Here is a 19,361-nt window from a genome sequence, read left to right as displayed (position 1 = left end):
CTAGGCACGTGGCAAAATCCCAAGGGCAAAAATACTCATGTATTGTTAGAAATAGTAATTTCAATTTGGTGCCCTTTTTAACTTAAGGGCAAAAATACTCATGTATCTCCATTATGATTTAACGATGGCTATAATTGTTAGAAATAACTAAAATAGTTTAAGAAAGTTGTCATTTTCAAAACTTCAGTTTACCCTAAAATAATTATTAGAAAATATTATTAAGTATTCACCGCAAGACAAAGAATACAGCGGCGGGACAACAGCCTGTTCACGAGACAGGCCTCTTCACTTTTTCTGATTTAACAGAGAGAGAGAGAGAGAGAGAGACGCAGATAGGCCGTTCTCTCCTTTCCTTCCCCTGTAATTCCTAGAAAAGAAAGGGAGAGGCAATTGAGCTCACTGTCTCGGCAAGCTTGATTTCGGGGCTCGGAAAAGGAGAAAGGTGGAAGAGATGCTACTCAATCGGGGAAATGGCGTCCTCCTGGCCATCCTTCTACCCATGATTTGGATATGGGTCATGGGGCTGACGGAATGTCGAGAGATCCGGCCGTCCGGCCACGGGCTGACATACCAGACAACCCCAACGGAAACGGAGACGCCGGAGATGAAGTCTTTCTTCGGATCATCTTATTCCGACGACGTTGTGGAGAAGCCGGAGGCAAGAAATGCGACCGACCCATGGTGGAGGGTCGCCGGCGTTGGAGCTCCGATGAGGTTGCGGGCAGAAGGGAAAAGCCATGAGCACATGAGGAACGCGTTATTGATTGCCAGCGTAGTGTGTGCTGTCCTGGGAGTGTCGCTGTTGACTGCTGCAGCTTTCCTTTACTTCACTCAGTTTCGTGGAAGGCCCTCCATGTCCAACAAACAGTAATTTAAGATACAGTGGAGGAAAAAAGAGTTTGTGTTGTTTGTTCCTTGTTGTGGACAGCGAATTCTTCGTTTAAAGGATTTTCTTCAGTATCAATGGTCATTGGATTATTTCTGTTGCATTTATTATGACAATCAGGATTGTTGTATTTTTTTTGTTTGGCCGTTTTTTCCAGTTATAGAATAGGATGATATTGCCATTTATAAAAATTATGCCAATTCAGCACCACAAAGTCATTTTTTCCATATGAGGTTTCAAATAAACAATATTGTTTAGTTAATTTGGTTATCAATTTTCTTGAATTGTATGAAAAGCTATTTTGTTGGTGGGAAACCCCTCTATCAACATTTTTGGCATTTTTTCACAATTCAACTTAGCACTTGATGTAGTCTAGTTGTTAAAAAAAAAGGTTAAGGATACAATTGGTAGTGCAAATGATTTTGATGCAAATTCTGATTTATTTTTGTTTCAATTTTTATCTCAAATGAAGTAAAATAAGACATGAAGAAGAATAAAGTAAAATCCAAAACAAAATTAAAGTAGAATTTACATTTTTTTCATTTAAAATCCTATGCATTTATTATAGTACAAATAAAATTACACTACAACCAAACATAGCTTAAAAAATGTTTTTCAACCAATTTTCTCAGTTTTCAAAGAATACGCCTAACAAAATATTTATTTAATAAATAAACGACAATGAAACTAAATTCAACCATCTGGATCAACAGTTTTTTATTTACTTTTTCAATGTGTTTTAGCAAATAACAGTTCAAGACATAACCAGACCCAGAACCATGACTGGTTCCCGGTTTGAACGGTCCAACCATGAGTCTGTTACGGTTCTCAAAACAGTGGTGGGGAAAAGATAGAATGATCCTCGGATTTACAGACATGGAAACATGTTCTTTGTTCATTGGCATACTTTTTCAGCGATAGTACAATACCCTCTTAAGAACGTTGTCGAATATTAGATAGTGCTCTAGTATCTGGATTGTTGATTAAACACAAACTAGTATTTACTTGGTTGGATGCAAATGCAATCCCTTCAGAAGAATTAACAAATGATTTTTGTTAAGTTTCTAATCATTCAAGATTCAATGCCAATACAAGTTTATTAGCATCACTTCCCATTTTAACGAGAGAGAGAGAGAGAGGGAGGGGGAGGATGTGAACGGCTCTCATTTCAGTCATTTGTAATCATATTGCACATGAAACTGTTTTTTACAAGGAAAAGTGATACAAATGATGTTAGCTGGATCAAATTTACAAGGACGAGCTCGATTTCATTACTGTTCCCCTCTCAAATTTTTATCGTGGAAGAATTACAACATGCCAGACGCCCAGAGCTCCGTCTGAGTACTCTTCATGATTTAACTTTGCAACAGAAATGATGCTACAACAAACACCTGAATATATTTGTACGTATAGGATCCCATTATTCATTGACTTTGTCCCCCAAAATCCCAATCCTATCCTTCCAAAACTAAGCACCCATCTTCCCTTCCGAAAGACGAGATAGAAGGCCCATTCAGCCAATCAGATTTAGGAACTCAGATCTTTTCTGACACCTTTCATGGTGATCTCCGCCATTGCTTCTTCCCTTTCTTTGTATTTAATTTAAAAGGGCTCCAGCTTTTTCTGTGCTTGGAAGTCTCTGAGAATAGGCCAGAGGCCAAGGCATGCTGAAGCCACAACTCGAACTCTTCATCCTCTTCCTCCATCATCTGAGCATCCAAATCCCATGGGAATCTACCTGGATTTGACCTCTGTGCAGCCTTCTCTAAACCAACCATATTTACATGGAAGCTTGGTCGATGTGTATTGGGCCTACAAGTCATTCCCTGCATCAAACAACTAAAAAATGTAAGGCGAAACTAAAGATAGCAGTTCATGCAAATTTTCCAACAGATGAGGAAAACCGTTTAAGTGTCAGACATCAAACGACCATGAAATACATGAAATGCTCCATATTTTGTAATCTATTTTTTTTGGTTGTTAATAATGCCCCCCCCCCCGACCAAAAGAAAAATATTAGTTTCATAAATATATCTAGTCAATAAAATCATAAAATTTCTCATAATAGATTATTAATAGTGAAAAATAGTTACCATAATAATAATTATCAGTAAATGGCTGTAAAAAAGTTCACCAACATTACAAATAACTTTTTTTTTTAATTTTTGGTCATTTAGTCTTTTGTTCTTTCGTAAATTTCATCGTGCAGTGAACTGTGCTGATAAATAATCATCTTAAATAGCATACTCATGGACACACGAATTGCTTGGTGCAATGGAAGAATCTAGGTCTGACAACCGTGAGAATGTGGGTTCAAATTTGAGAGCAGCCACTTCATGTAAAAAAAAAAAGAAAAAGCCAAAGATTGGGTACATTATCCAGTTCACCCCTCACAACCCAAGATAGCTAGGACCAACAATGGGTGATGGCCCTATATTTCAAAAACCTTACGATCCAGTTCACAGCCAAAACTCTGATGTCTATGAAGTAGCCAAGTACACAACAGTGAAGCAAGTTTTTGCAATTAATCCACCAAAATAAAGAGAAAAAAAGGACAAGAAAAACACTAGAGTTGATAAGAAAAAACGTAAAATGATTTCCATCAAGCAAATATATACATTGTCAAGAGATTGAGATTTTACTTTGCATGGTTCAGTTTATGGCAAGTAATTTTACTCTCAGCTCATTGTTTGTCTGAATTACCGGAAGGGGCATCATTTGAGAAGAGAATTTTAAGTTGATAATTTACCCGCTTTTGTCAATGTTCGTAGGGTGGGAGTAGAATAAATTCCAATGCATCATAATATGCATGTTCTCATCCTAGGAAGGAGAGTTGAAACACTAACCTGACATATGGCCCATTCAGACACATCAAAGATCTTGCTCTCGGCACATACAAAGGCACGAGGTATTTCCACCTGGAAGACAAGAGAAGCAAGTATATATAACTTTCAAAATAGTGCAACATACCTTATGTCTGATCCACAAATTTTAAAAAATGCCTTGACTGAACAGAGGGAAAAATAGTGTTAAAGATGTAATCCAAGAGCCATGATCTAAGGTGCAGAAAGCAAAAGAAAGGCTTGGTTCCCAGATTAGCAATTATCATTTTTCCATGAGCATTACCTTATTCAGCATCCCAGTCCAAATCACAGTTCAGTTCTGGAGACTCTAACCACATGAAATACCTAATTGAAAGAAAACTTACCTTCTGAGGCCTTGCAGAGGCTATTGAGCAACCATATTCAACCCATCCATCTCCGTCCTTAGCTAGATGATATTGACAGCAGTCCTGATGCCATATCATCCTTAAATCATATACACATCCTAACAATGAAGTTCTAAGTCTAAAGAAATATAAACAGCAATTTTGAATACACTCAAAACTGGTCTAACCTGACACCACCTTGCCTTGGACTTGGTTCTATTGGTACATATCCATATATGTGAATTGCCACACTTTGTGCACTGTATCCGCCTCGACTCTTCAGATCGATAATCCATACCATCCTGTTGATTGTGAAATACATAATAAGCCATACATTATTTGGTAGAATAGTGGAACCTTAAAATTATGTTCTTTTAATCGTTGTTGACTTTCTCGCACCAACACCATAAACAAACACAATATGTAAGGGAACAAAAGAAGGATATTAATCTTTATATGAAGAAATCGATCTTGTTTCTATGTTCCCTCAATCATTACTTCAATTAATGGCATTCCACCATTATACTGAATGAACAATATCAGATAACACAGGTTACAGATACTGTAGTAGTCCATCTCTATTTTCAGGGTAGAAACTGTAAATTCCACTAATTTAAATCCATTGAATCCTATGTTTAAGTTACCTTTGTTCCTCATTAATAAATTCCACTAATTTAAAATCCATAACAATAATTTCAATGGTATAAAACCCTATATTTTTAAAACAACCCACAAATAAAACCTTTTTTTTTTCGAGTGGTGGGTAATCAGTTCAACCATTTGAGTCAAATAGGTCAACCCATTATAACATAATTAAATAGTAAAAATTTTAAAATATATAAAATACAAAAATAAAAAAATATATATACACATCTCTAATATATATGTCATATTAAACAAAAATAAGTATGATAAATAATAATTTCTTTTATTAATGATGTAAACGAAATAGAATATTCAAAAATAAACTTGTTTCCTATCTAGATGGTCAGTCAATAGTCCAACCTTTTAGACCAAATAGGTCAACCCATGATGTCATAATTAAATAATAAGTATTTAAAAAGATAGAAACACAAAAATACAAAATGAAGTATAGAAGTTTTCTAGAAAACATTTGAGTACATCTCTGATATTATATATTCATCACATTAAACAAAATTTACTGTGAAAAATAAGATTTGTTTTTACTAATAATGAAAATGGAATACAATAAAATTGACCCAAGAGTAAACCAGTTTTTCTATTCATGCAAGCAGTGGGAGAATGGTTCAACCATCTAGGTCAGATGGGTATACCATGATGTCATAATTTAATAATTAAAATTAAAAAATAGATAAAAATGCAATAAATTGTAAAAAATAGAAATAAAAATTATTAATGTATTTGTCATATTACGAGTATAAATGTAATAAACAAAAAATATGTTTATCAATGATGGAATACAAAAATCAAGAAAAAATGAGAATTAATGTCTAACTTGTGACCCCAATAATTAGGTTAAATTGTTCAATGGTTCAAATGGTTAGGTCCCATACTGTTGATCGAGCTAATGTTTTTTGCAAGCAAGTAATTTGATATTTTGATGATAAATGGATCCAAAATACTAATTTAATGGGCCAAATGGTTGACTAATTGATTTCACCATGAGATAAAAAAAAAAACTAATAAAAAACCAATGTTCTAAAAATCAAACAAAACCGCATTTCCCTCATTGTCAAATGATGTCATAAATTAAACAACAAAAATAAAAATATAGAAAACATTATAAAATTTACAAAAAATTAAGCATGTTTTAATATTATATACTCATATTAAACAAAAATAATTCTAAAATTGATATTATTGTGATTAATGATGGAAATAGCTTCTTGACAGTAAATCCGGTTGAAGGTTACAACAAAGAGAAGAGAAGAGGAGAGAAGATAAGAGAACAAGGAAGAAGTGTTGAGACAATGGAACAGTGCTGGCGGCGCCAACTTCATTATAATATATAGGGCAAAAAAAATAAGGGAAATGACCCTTGTGCCCCTACTAAGTGATAGTACAATAATAGATTAAAATAAAAAAGGCTTTAATCAGCCAAACAGACCCTAACAAACATAAAATCAATTATTTTAACACTTTCAACACCACCTCAAATTGGAGCATAGATGTCAATCATGCCCAACTTGTCACACAAATCATTATGCCGCACATGATGAAGGCCTTTGGTGAAGATGTCTGCAAGTTGTTCTTCTGAGTTGACATATGGGGTGCGCACTTCTCCACTTACAAGTTTCTCTTTAATAAATGCTTGTCCACTTCCATGTGTTTCGTCCTATCATAGAGGACTGGATTAGCTGCAATGTTGATAGCAGCCTTATTGTCGCAATAGAGTGACATAGGATTGGTAACTATAAAACCCAGTTCTTCTAACAGATTTCTTATCCACATGATTTCAGCAACTCCATGAGACATAGCTTTGTATTCTGCTTCAGCACTAAACCTAGCCACCACACTTTCCTTCTTACTTCTCCATGTGACTAGGTTTCCCCCTACAAAGGCACAATATCCACTTGTAGACTTTCGGCCATCAACTGCCCCTGCCCAATCAGCATCAGTATATACCTCCACCTTTAAATGTCCATGTTTCTGGAACACCAAACCAGCTCCAGGAAACTTCTTGAGGTATCTGAGGATCCTCTCTACAGCTTCAAGGTGAGTTGTCTTAGGATTGTGCATGAACTGACTAAGGACACCCACTGCATAAGCAATATCAGGCCTGGTCATAAACAAATACAAGAGTCTAACTACAAGTCTCGGAAACTTCTTCACATCTTTCAAGAACTCTCCCTGACTGTCTCCTAGATGATGGTTAGGTTCAATTGGTGAGTCAATTGCTCTCACCCCCATATTGCTTGTATCTTCTAGTAGATCTAGTACATATTTCCGTTGGGAAATAAAGATGCCCTTGTGAGAGCGGGCAACTTCAATTCCAAGGATATAATGTAAGGGACCTAGATCTTTCACCTCAAATTGAGTGGCTAAGAACTTTTTTAGTCTCTGTATTTCAGCCTCCCAATCTCCTATGATCACTATGTCATCCACACACAATTAGAGCTGCAATTTTCCCTTCACCTTTCTTTACAAATAGTGTGTGATCTGACTGGCATTGTTTGAACCCCAGCTATTGAACTACTGAGTGGAACTTACTAAACCAGGCTCGAGGAGATTGTTTCAGCCCATATTAAGATTTTTTTAGCTTGCACACTTTTTATTCACTGCCTTTAGCACAAAAACCTGGAGGTTGGGTCATGTACACTTCCTCTTCTAAGTCACCATTCAAGAAAGCATTTTTTATGTCCAATTGGTGAAGTTCCCAGTCAAGATTTGCCGCTAGTGAAAGGAGAATTCTGATAGAGTTCATCTTGGCTACTGGGGCAAAAGTCTCTGCATAGTCCACTCCACATACTTATGTAAAACCTTTTGCCACCAGTCTGGCCTTATACCTTTCAACAGTTCCATCAGCCTTGTGTTTCACTATGAACACCCACTTGCACCCCACTGGTTCCTTCCCTTCAGGAAGATCCACCAACTCCCAAGTGTCATTTTTGTGTAATGCATCAATCTCCTCCTTCATTGCATCTGTCCATTCAGGTTTGGACAAAGCTTCTGCCACATTCTTAGGAACGGAGATACTATCAACAGAGGAGAGGAATGCACGATATGAAGATGAAATATGATCATAGGACACAAAGTGAGAGATAGGATGGTTAGTGGTACAAGATCTAACACCCTTTCTCTTAGCAATAGGAACATCAAGATCATTAATGACAGGGGAATCAACATTGAGAGGAGCAGGCATATCAATAGAAGCAAGTGTACCTGGCTGATGGGAAGGATCAACATCCGGTGAAGCCGATGATGTTGGTTGCATAGTGTCAGGTTCCACGGCTCTTGAACTCTGCTGGCTTTTGTGGCGGCAAAGAAAGACATGGAATGGAGGAGGGTCAGATAGAGGAGGTAGTTGAGTCTGAGCCTGTTTCTCTCCTCAACCCTAGTCTCCCCCTGAGGAGAAACCGAGAAGAAATGTTGATTCTCAAAGAAGGACACATCTATTGAGACATAGTACTTACGAGAGACGGGATCATAGAATGGTACCCCTTTTGAGATAGAGGGTAACCAAGGAAGACCCAAGGAATAGCACGAGGATCAAGTTTACCCCAAGTAGGTGACAAGTTATGAACAAAGCAACGACACCCAAAAACACGCATTGGAATGGGGAACAACAGAGTTGTAGGAAACAAAAGCTGATGTGGGGGGCCTTATACTCTAGTAACCGAGAGGGCATACGGTTGACGATGTATGTAGCACACAGAACAACATCCATCCAAAAGCGCTTCGGAACATTCATATGGATTAACAAGCCATGAGCTACTTCAAGAAGATGACGGTTTTTTATTTCAGCAACACCGTTTTGTTGAGGTGCCCTAGCACAAGAGCTTCGTTGAAGTGATCCACTCGAAGCAAAGAATTCTGTGAGATCACTATGGAAGTATTCATTTGCATTGTCCGACTGGAAAATATGGATTTCAGTTTGGAACTGAGTGAACACCAGGCATTGAAAGTCTTCACAATTTTAGGCACTTCCTCTCTAGATCACATAGGGTAAACCCAAGTGTATCTAGAGTAATCATCGGTCAAGGTAATGAAGTACTTATATCCAGCCTCAGTAGGTAGGGTAACAAGGCCCCAAACATCATAATAAACAATATGAAACGGAAATTCAGATCTTTTATTTCAAAAGGAAAAGAGCTTCTACAATGTTTACTCAACTGACATGTCTAACACTGCAACTGACTCACTAACAAAGACTCAAACAACTTTGGAAACATAACTTTTAACGACTCAAAAGAAAGATGGCCAGGACGACTATGCCATAAATAGGCTTGACTCTCACTGGACGAATTCAAAGACTCTGTAGCCACAAGACCAGCTTTATTCTCTAACACATAGAGGCCATCCACCATGCTTCCTCTACCAATCGTCTTCCCCGAGGCCAAATCCTGAAACACACATGAAGACGAATAGAAAGTAACTGAGCAGTTCAAGGAGTGAGTAATATTACTAATAGAAAGTAGATTTATAGGTAATTTAGGAACATGTAGTACATTAGAAAGGGTAAGGCCGAGTGGGAGAGATATGGTTCCTTGGCCGGCTATGGTGGAGAAAGAGCCATCAGCTAGTCTCACCTTATCTCTCCCAGCGAGAAGATTGTATGCCTAAAATAAATTTGACTTACCGGTCATGTGGTTTGAGGCTCCGGAGTCAATTATCCAAGGGAATCAGAGGTACGAGATGACACATGGAAGGCAGTGGCAGTGTTACCTGAAGCAGATGCAAAAGAGGTAGGAGTAGGACCAGTATCCATCTGGCGAAGAGTCCTACCATATAACTCCAAATGGTCATGAAAGGAGTTGATGATCTCTTCCTTAGGGTCAGAACTGGGATGCCTTTCCTGAGTTACCATGGGACCAGTCTCTTGAGATGCCATATTAGTTGAATTGTACCTTTTCTGATTCTGCTGACTTGGTTTCTTGCCTTGATCAGTTGTTGACTTCTTACCCAAATCCTGTGCCCATTTAGGTTTTCCCTGGAGATCCCAGTAGGTATCTCTGGTGTGTCTTGCCTTCTGGCAGTGAGTGCACCAAAGCTTACTCTTATCATCTGTTCTCTTCTGAGAGTCGCCCTTCTTAGAACCACCTCCAACATTAGTATCTGAACTACCCCGGACAGCTAGAGCAACTGGCTCCCCCTCTGTAGAATTCATCACATTTCTTCTACTTTCTTCTGACTAAACCAAGGCATAAACCTCCTGAACTGATGGCAAGTCTTTACTTCCCAACATCTGCACCCTTATGGACTCGTATGAAGGATTCAGCCCCAAGAGAAAGGCAAATACCCGTTGCTGAGATACAAGTGATTTGTATGCATTTGCATCCTCATCACACTTCTAGTTAACATTCTGATAGTGATCAAGTTCTTTCCATATCGATGTCAGATCCGAATAATACACCGAGAGGCTCCTTTCTCCCTGCTTACAAGTGGACGATTCAGCTTGCAGTTGGTATATCTTGGCATAGTGTCTCTGCTCTGAATAGGTGGACTTTGCTTGTTCCCATATTTGACAAGCAGTTTCAGCCCACATAAAAGTTTTCTCACCTATGGTAGCATGGAAACCAAGAGCCAAGACATCACCATACTATTTTCTTGGTTCCATCTATCATATTCAGCACTTCCACTCTTCGGTTCCTTCACTTTCCCATTTATGTATCCTATTTTTCCCCTAGCAGTGATGTAGAGTTTTATTCCCCTAGACCATTCAAGGTAATTCAGACCATCAAAGGGAATGACAGGCATGGGGAAACTCATATCCATTCCCCCACTTACCCCATTTTGATTTCCAGAAATCCCTGAAGTAGCAGAATTCTCAGAAGACATGGTCAACACAGAATTTTTTTTTATCAAAAAACTTCAACTTAGGATCCCTCCTTATATCAGAACAAAAAACTCCACACACAACAAGTGATTAGTCCACCCATGCTGCAGTTTTTGGACTTAATCTGAGCACAAGACCAGCACCAATTTCCAGAATAAACAAGATAACAGATCTGATTTTCAGACCTGTACGGAGTAGCAGTCCCAACCTACTAGTTTTCTCAGCAGGTCTACAAGCAATAATCACAAAGAGAGATCCTTACACACAAGGCATCAAGCCAACAAGTAGAGAAAACAGGTCATATGTGACCTACAACAGCCTTTCATAGGTACAAGATCACACGGTCCAAAACAAACAGAGGAAAAACCTCACAAGGGTGTGCCAACATTCAGTGGTTCAGGTCCATTCGTTTTCCTCTTGGTACACGACCAAGGGAAGAGAAGAAAAGAAAAGAAAAAAAATGGGGTGGTACCAGTTGCAGGTCTGATTCGAACAACCCAGATGTACTCCTCTATTCCGCCCAGATTCGGCAGCTTGGAGAAGACACTTGATCGCCCAGATTCAATGGCCACGCTCTGATACCATCTTGACAGTAAATCTGATTGAAGGTTACAGCAAAGAGAAGAGAAGAGAAGAGGAGAGAAGAGAAGAGAAGGAAGAAGTGTTGAGGCAATGGAACAGTGCTGGCGGCGCCAGTTTCATTATAATATATAGGGCGAAAAAATAAGAAGGGAAATGGCCCTTGTGCCCTACTTAGTGATAGTACAATAATAGATTAAAATAAAAAAGGCTTTAATCAGCCAAACAGACCCTAACAAACATAAAATCAATTATTTTAACACTTTCAACATAGCTAAAATACAAAAAAGAATAAAGAAAACAAATGTCACATCCATAGCCTCTTGACATGGTCAAATAGGTCAGTTTCCACTATTTTGGGCTCATGCTTCAAGATGGGCCCTTTCAAAGTTTGCTAAAAGACAAGCTTGAGCCCATCCCATGAATAGGTCTAAATAGGTCATCTATTTCACCAATACACACTATGCTTCAAATACTTATCTTTGTTGCATAGGTTTTGATAAGAACATTAAAATTATTATTACTATTGTTTTTTTTTTTTGTTATTGTGTTTTTATTATCGTTGTCATTTGAAACTACCACGTGCAACGCACATGTACATTTACTAGTACTGGATATGAACTTTGAAAACCTACTTTCACTCAAATAACCTGTCTTTTCCTTCTAATCCTTGTTAGATAAGATAATGTATGCCCTCAGCTCCAATCAGAATGATGTATTCTAACATTTATTAGTGAATAAAATCATAGCATTATTATTTCATGTATGTCTTGGTATGTTTCTATGTAATACCCTTTAAACTGGGCATTTATGAGACTTATGTTAGTTTAGAATGTTCTCATCTATTAGATAAACTTTGAGAGTTTATCTTGCCAAAGCTAACATTATTGTACTTCCGAATTAATGGAGCACTCTGTCTCAACTGCTAGGGTTAATAAACTTGGAGAGTTTGTCTTGCCAAGGCTGATATTATTGTACTACTGAATTGGTGGGGAACTCTTTCTCAACTGCTAGATCATTGAATCTGGACATCATATTTGATTGTCTAATCCTAGATCGAACCTAGGAGAAAATAATTTCTCCATGGGAATTTTAAATTCTCCATTCTTGGACTGATTAAAGATTTGATTTTTGCACCTGTTAACCCAGCAAGGTCCAGCCTTTTTGGGCTTAAATCAGTCCCTGCAATAATCCTTACCTATGTTACCAGGATACGGCAAGTAAAAAGCTGGATACAGTATTGGGTAGGTAATTTACAATAAAAATTGAAGTATCTGGCGCAATATGGAACCCTTGTACAGGTCTCGGTATCATAGATTCTTATGTTTTCACTTTCTTGACTTACAGATCTCTATCTTGTATACCCATTCAGTGAAGCCAAACTATTCATACTTGAGGAGATCCTTCAATCTGTAGTCATAAACCTAAAAATTTGGAAGAAATGGTAGAGATTTCTTTTTCTTTGAGAGAGATCCGGTTCCATGCTTTCTGGGTAGCTTCAAAGAATTGTCACAAAATGGTCTTTCTGAGAAAAAGAAAGGTCCTATGCTCATATTTGACGGACTTTGGCCAAATTATATTCAGTAGATTCTGCAAGATCATAGAAAACCATTTTGGCCCCTGAAGGAAAAAGGTGTTTCTGAGAAAAAGAAAGGTCTTATGCCTGTATTTCGATAGACTTAGGCCAAATTCAATTCAGTAGATTCTGCAAGATCTTAGAAAATCATTTTGGCCCCTGAAAAAAAAAAAGATAAGGAAAGGGGTGAAATTGAATTACCTTAGTGGATGATTTGGATGGGTTTGTTGGTCAAATTCAAATCTAAACCCACAAGCTCCAAGAAGGTAACTGATTCACCTAAACTACCAGACAGTGGACAAATACTTGGAGATGGTTGCTGCTCCATCAAAGTCAGTGATGTGTGCAGAGTAAGTAACCTGAACTCTAATTGGAGGAAAGTAGCAATGGTTCTGGCATCAATACATAATCCAAGGTGAGATAAGATGCCCCTTTTGGTAAAAAATCAGAGCGTTGTTTGATTCCAAATCATCAGACCTTTTCTCTCAATATGGTTCAGATTAAATGAAAAAGAAACTTAGAAACTGAGAATAGAAGATTGAACTAGAGATCACAGGTTAGAGGGAAAAGAAAGTATTCTATCTTGTTTGGAGGGGAGAAATATGCTTCAATTGGAATTAATGAAATGAACTTTTTACTGATCAAATAAAAAAAGGGAGGACTTGGATTAGGGATTGCATTTTCTCTATGCATTATAATGTCCTGGAGAATGGATCAGCTAGAGAATTCTCTCTTGCAAAGCAGGAATTAAGGCAGGGTGACCCTCCATCCCCTTGCTTTATACACCAATAGCTAATGTTTTCAATTGGCTCATTTCTAGAGCAAATAGGGTAGAGGTGCAACTAGTTCAGACTAGGCTAGGTTTAAGGTCAAACCCAATCTGCACAACTTAGGCCCATGTCAAACTAAAATTTTACATACTTGAGCTGAGCCAATGTTTTAAAACGCAGAGACATGGCGTGAGGCGTTCCACTACCTAAGGCGTGAGGCATAGTTCAGAACGCAAGAGGCATAAACCTCCCGAACACAAGGAGGCATAAGCCTCCTTAAGAGGAGGGGAGTTAGGAGGAGGAAGGGGAGGAGGATGAAAAAGAAGGGGGATCTCATTTTTTCTTTATTTTTAATAAAAATCTTTTATATTAAGAAGAATAAAGAAGCATAACATTAGTTGAAAGGCGAAGCCCCCCGGCCGAAAGGAAAGGGGGCAAATATCTTTTCTTCCCTTCCCTTTCCTTTTCTTTTCTATTCTCTTTTTTTCTTATCTTTCTTTTTCATTCCCTTCCCTTTTTTTTCTTTTTTCTTTTTTTTTGTCTTTTTATATAAGATGTGCATGAGGCGCATGCCTCTAGCACACCACATGAAAAAAGCACATGAGGCATACGCCTCTTGCACCTGAGGCATACGCCTCAGAGGTGTCAACACCTCTGGCATACGCCTCAGGGTGTTTTCCCACACCTTTTAAAACACTGAGCTGAGCTTAGGCTTAGGTCAAGCTCAAGTTGGTCAGCTAGGAATAGCCAAGATTTTTTTTGTACCAAATGGCCACTTTCAGACTCAAACCAATTTTCTCATGCTTATCAGCCAGAGATTTTACCATTGCACCAAGCAATGGCTCCTCACCAAAAAAAATATTAATAGAAAATAAAAAATGTCCCTTTATATGTAATGGATGGCCAATTTGTAACAATTCCAATATGGAGTTAGGAGACAAAACAGCTTGACAGCATAGACCTCACCCTATGTATTATAAAACATAGATTTACACCCAAACAAGAAATAAAGGCAGTTTTACACACCAATAAATGTATTCACAACCCAAAGACATCATATAAAAACTGGCTATACAAACTTTATAAATAGATTTCTAGTGTTGATATATTTTTCTAGTTTCCTCTTCAAGAGTTTGATTAATACTCTCACTGAAGAAAATCAATTAGAATGGAAACTTTTAATAAAAGAGAAACCAAACCCCCCAACATGATCCTCAGAAGTCAGAGCAAAAAGTCGTGACAAAACAGGAGAACACGTGGCAATACCTGTTGTGAAGTATCATATGACTTCTGACAAACGACTCTAGATTCTTCCTTCCTTAATTGCTCATCATAATCTTTCTTCTTTGTATAATCTGAAAGAACCTGAAAATTTATCACAGTTGCTTGTTACAACCAATTATCTACAATTCACACGAAGGCTAAGTTTGGAAGTGCACAAAAATAAGCGCTTATTCGAATAAGCACTTATTTTGGACTAGGATCACACCAATAAGCACTTATTTGCATTTGGGAAATAAGCCCAATAAATGCTTATTCTTCAGAATAAGAACTTATTCGAGAAGCCCAAATTTCAGTCTTATTTTTTAAGTGTTATTTCCTTTCTGACCTGTCTTGGCCACCATTCATTTTGAAAATACCTATACTACCCCTGTTTGAAATAAGTGCTTTTTCACCAAACACTAATGAGTGCTTATTAGAATAAACACTTATTTTTCAAACTCCGTTGAAGATGTACTTGATGTTGTGCAATTTTCAATTTAGACAAAATAAAACATGGAATACAAAATTAAGTAGGCGTAAACTTTTATTTCTTGTGCAAATAAACATACCTCATATGCGCACTGAAGTTTTTTGAATGACTCACTTGCTAATGGACTTCCCATATTTTTATCAGGATGCACAAGCATGGCCTAGGCAGAAAAAGAAATAGATATCATAATTGGATAGAAAATGCCGGAAAGTACCATTAGACAAATATGACGTGCTACTCATTAACATGCTATACTATTATACACAACCAACCGTTTCTTTTGGAGGGTGAAAAAAAGAAAAATGAAAAGTAAAAAAAAAAAAAAAAAAAACTAGCTAGCAACGTAGCCAAGCAAGGGGTGAATAGGGGTCAATTACTCTAGGCTACACTGTAATTTATCTTTTTTTGAGGCAGCATCCCGTGCCTCATGGGAAATCTAAATGTTGTATCAGTTGTAAATCCATCTTAAAAAATATTTAATGAAATGCTTTATTATTCATAAAAAGTACATGCAATTTGCTGCAGGGGGTAAAAATTTCCGCCTGGTCAAATGAGATAAGTTTTGTAGACCCAAAGGATGACGAGGATTGGGGTTTAGAAGGGTGAGACTATTTAACAAAGCCTTACTGGGGAAGTGGTTATGGAGATTTGGGTCAAATAAGGAGGAAAATTCTTTATGGAGGGTGGTGGTGGGTAAATATGGGGTGGTGAGATTTGGATGGGAATCAAGGGAGGTTAGTTCATCATACGGGATGAGTGTTTGGGGATGGAGATAGATTAAGATTTTGGGAGGATGACTGATGTGGGGTGGGAAGATTATGTGAGGTTTGACCAAGAGTCCAAGATTCTAGTGTCCAAGATTCAGAAGACCACCGCTTGACAAGGGTAGAGGAGTTGGGAAGGGTGAAGATCTCAGCCCAGTCTAAGGATGAGTCATGGTGGAAAGAGTGCTCAAATGGAAAGTTTACGTTAAATCTTATTTATTCAACTTTGTGCAGGAACCAAATGGACTATGATCAAATTGTTGGGGAATGGGGTAATCTGGTGCCCCCAAGGTGGAAGCTTTTGCTTGGCTGATAGCTATGGACAATGTGTTGATACTGACTCATTTGAAGTCAAGGGACTTCAGCATGGCCAGCATGGGTTACCTGCATAGAGAAGAAGAGGAATCAGTCAGCCATCTTCTTTTCATGCAAAATTACTGGTTTCTTGTGGACCCTTTTCACGAAATTATTTGGGGTTAGAAATTTTCAGACAATGACACCAGAAATTTTTTCCTCATGGCCAAGAATCAGAGGAGGTAAGATGGCCAGAATAATCTGGAACTGTGGAATATTATGGAAAGAAAGGAACAGAAGACTTTTTGAAGACAAGGAATGGAAGCTCGACAAGTTGGTGGCAGCTGTTGGCAGATCTGTTGCAGATTGGGTCTTGATATTGCCTGACTTTTCTCAGGTCAAGAGAGCAGACTAGGGAAAAGCTTATGGGAGGTGGTGTGCTGGGGTATCAACATTGTAATTTAGATACTTGAAGATATGTAGTTTTGTACTTTTTGATGTTGTTAGGTGTTTCTTAAATACCTACCCAGATTGTATACTCATTTTCTTTTAATGAAATTTTACCTTTGATAGAGTTCAGATCTGTACAGGTTTCAGTTTCAGAATAATAGAAAATAAGAATGAAAGAAGAGAGAGAGAGAGAGAGAAGAGGAGGAGATAGAAGAAAAGACTGCATCAAAGTAGAGAAAACTAATCTCTCTAGTCGGAGAGATTTATTTATAGTTTTCTAACTAGAAGCACAATGACTATTGTGCCCCCACTTAAGTGTGGGACACATCACTTAACTTAGAATATAACAGTAATTACATCAAGCATATAATATATAGTAAAATGGCTAAACTAGCCCTTCTCTCTCACAAAGTGGCAATAAACTTCTATATGTTTTGTTCTTTCATGAAAAACAGGATTAGAAGAGATATGAACTACAACTTGGTTATCACAATATAGCTTCGTAGGAGTGTCAATCGAGTACCCATTTACTCTAAGAGATTCTTCAACCACACTAATTCACATGTTGTGTGTGCTATAGCTCTATATTCAGCTTTTGCACTGCTTCTTGCTACCACTATCTGCTTCTAACTCTTCCATGTCACCAAATTGCCCCCAAGAAAAGTGCAATACCGTGTACTAGACCTTCTGTTAGATATGGAGCCAACCCAATCAGCACCAGTGTATCCCTCTATCTCAAGGCTTCCTCCGCTTTTATATAACAAGCCACGGTTTGGAGCTCCCTTCAAGTACCGTACAATCCTTAGAACTGCATCCCAATGTGGGATTCGAGGGTTCTGCATAAACTGACTCACCACACTAACCGCAAATGAACGGGCCGAGTAATGGCATGGTGGTTCAACTTACTCAACAACCTCCCATACCTTCCAGGATCTTCAAATTCCTCACCTGCATCACTACTCAACTTGACATTTGGTTCCATGGGTGTTTCAACTAGTTTGGCACCCAACAACCTTGTCTCCTCTAGTAGATCAAGGAAATATTTCCTCAGGCAAAAATTAATACCATGCTTGGACCTTGCTACCTCTATCCCTAAGAAATATCTTAATTTACCAAAGTCCTTTGTCAGGAAGTGATCATGCAAAAAGGTCTTTAACCTATCAATCCCCAACCTGTCACTACTAGTAAAAACAATATCGTCTACATATACCACCAATAAAATCTTCACAGCACCAAAATCATAGTTGAATACTAAACGGTCGACCTAACACTGTTTCATGCCAAATTTCTTCACCACTTCACTAAATCTACCAAACCATGCACGAGGAGACCGTTTAAGTCCATAAATAGCCTTCTTGAGTCTACACACCTTACCATCCTCCCCCTGAGAAACAAACCCTAATGGTTGATCCATATACACCACCTCAAGAAGATCACCATGTACAAAGGCATTCTTGATATCAAGCTGAAACAAAAGCCAATAAATAGCAGCTAGAGAAATCAAAACACGAATGAAATCAATCTTGGCAAAAAGAGAGAAAGTCTCTATGTAGAGTCAATGTCATATAGCTAGGAATAACATTTAGCAACCAACCGAGCTTTCAACCGCTCAACACTACCATCAAGTAAATACTTGATAGGGTATACCCACTTACATCCTACAGCATGCTTACCAGGAGGGGACATTCAGCAGGAAGTTGCACCGGAGGCGAAGACTTAGTCGCGGTTGAAACAAGAGGAATGGGGTCCTTAACAATAACTGGAAGCGGAAGAGGAGAAAAGGCATCCAACCTAGAAAAAAACGGAACAGACTCAAAGAACGTAACATCTGAACACACAAAGCAATGTCGAGAAGTGGGATTATAACACTTATACCCTTAGAGTAGCCAAGGAAGACACACTTAGTAGATTGTGCATCTAATTTGTCCATTCCAAGTCCAAGATATGAACAAAACACACACACCCAAAAACCCTAGGAGTGAGAGGAAAAGGAGATGATGTGGAAAACAAAACTGAGGAGAGAATGACCTTCAAGGAAGGACATAGGCATTCGATTAATAAGGAAGCAAGATGTAAGCACATCATCACTTCAAATAAGTTTAGGTACATTCATATGATGCAAATGGGACTGAGAAGTTTGCAAGAAGTGGCAGTTCTTTCTTTCAGCTACCCAATTTTGCTGAGGGATGCAAGTGCAAGAGGTTTGGTGAATAATACCATGTTCCAAATTTGCTAAAAAGGTGTATAAAAATATTCACAACCATTATTAGAACCAAGGATTTTAATGTGTACACCAAATTGAGTGTGAATTTCAACATGAAACTTTTGGAAAATAGAGAATAATTCACTCCTTTCTTTCATAAGAAAGTCATGTCATCAGTGAAGGATTTTAATATGTACACCAAATTGAGTGTGAATTTCAGCATGAAACTTTTGGGAAATAGAGAATAATTCATTCCTTTCTTTCATAAGATAAAGGCATGTCATCCTTGAATAATCATCGACAAAAATTACAAAGTACTTGTAACCATTGTATAACACTTTTATTTGAACCCCAAGTGTCTGAATGGACCAAAGAAAAATGAATCAACAGATGACTATAC

At 37.9% G+C, this 19,361-nt stretch overlaps 2 protein-coding genes across 4 annotated transcripts in view; one reads left to right on the top strand and one right to left on the bottom strand.

Moving 5' to 3' along the window:
• The first annotated feature begins 236 nt into the window (after positions 1-236).
• Positions 237-1,002, top strand: LOC104589173 (uncharacterized). Its single transcript, XM_010247392.3, has one exon. It carries the CDS (start codon positions 452-454, stop codon positions 869-871), a length of 420 nt encoding a protein of 139 aa, XP_010245694.1. The 5' UTR covers positions 237-451; the 3' UTR covers positions 872-1,002.
• Positions 1,003-2,052: 1,050 nt separating this feature from the next.
• The window catches only part of LOC104589174 (Chaperone DnaJ-domain superfamily protein), a 60,758-nt gene continuing 43,449 nt past the window's right edge, over positions 2,053-19,361 (bottom strand). For all 3 annotated transcript variants that reach the window (XM_088900157.1, XM_088900158.1, XM_088900159.1), the window contains 6 exons: positions 15,330-15,410; positions 14,764-14,862; positions 4,283-4,396; positions 4,095-4,178; positions 3,733-3,804; positions 2,053-2,712 (listed from right to left, as the gene is read on the bottom strand). In XM_088900157.1, the coding sequence (XP_088756283.1) occupies positions 2,443-2,712; positions 3,733-3,804; positions 4,095-4,178; positions 4,283-4,396; positions 14,764-14,862; positions 15,330-15,410 (720 nt within the window). In that variant the 3' untranslated portion in view covers positions 2,053-2,442. The remainder of the gene's footprint in view (positions 2,713-3,732; positions 3,805-4,094; positions 4,179-4,282; positions 4,397-14,763; positions 14,863-15,329; positions 15,411-19,361) is intronic.

The sequence above is a fragment of the Nelumbo nucifera genome, chromosome 3 (assembly GCF_055504915.1).
Source record: "Nelumbo nucifera cultivar China Antique chromosome 3, China Antique-T2T, whole genome shotgun sequence".
Classification (NCBI taxonomy): domain Eukaryota; kingdom Viridiplantae; phylum Streptophyta; class Magnoliopsida; order Proteales; family Nelumbonaceae; genus Nelumbo; species Nelumbo nucifera.
The sequence above is the reverse complement of the archived record's forward strand: the minus strand, read 5'-3'. Positions and strand labels throughout refer to the sequence as shown.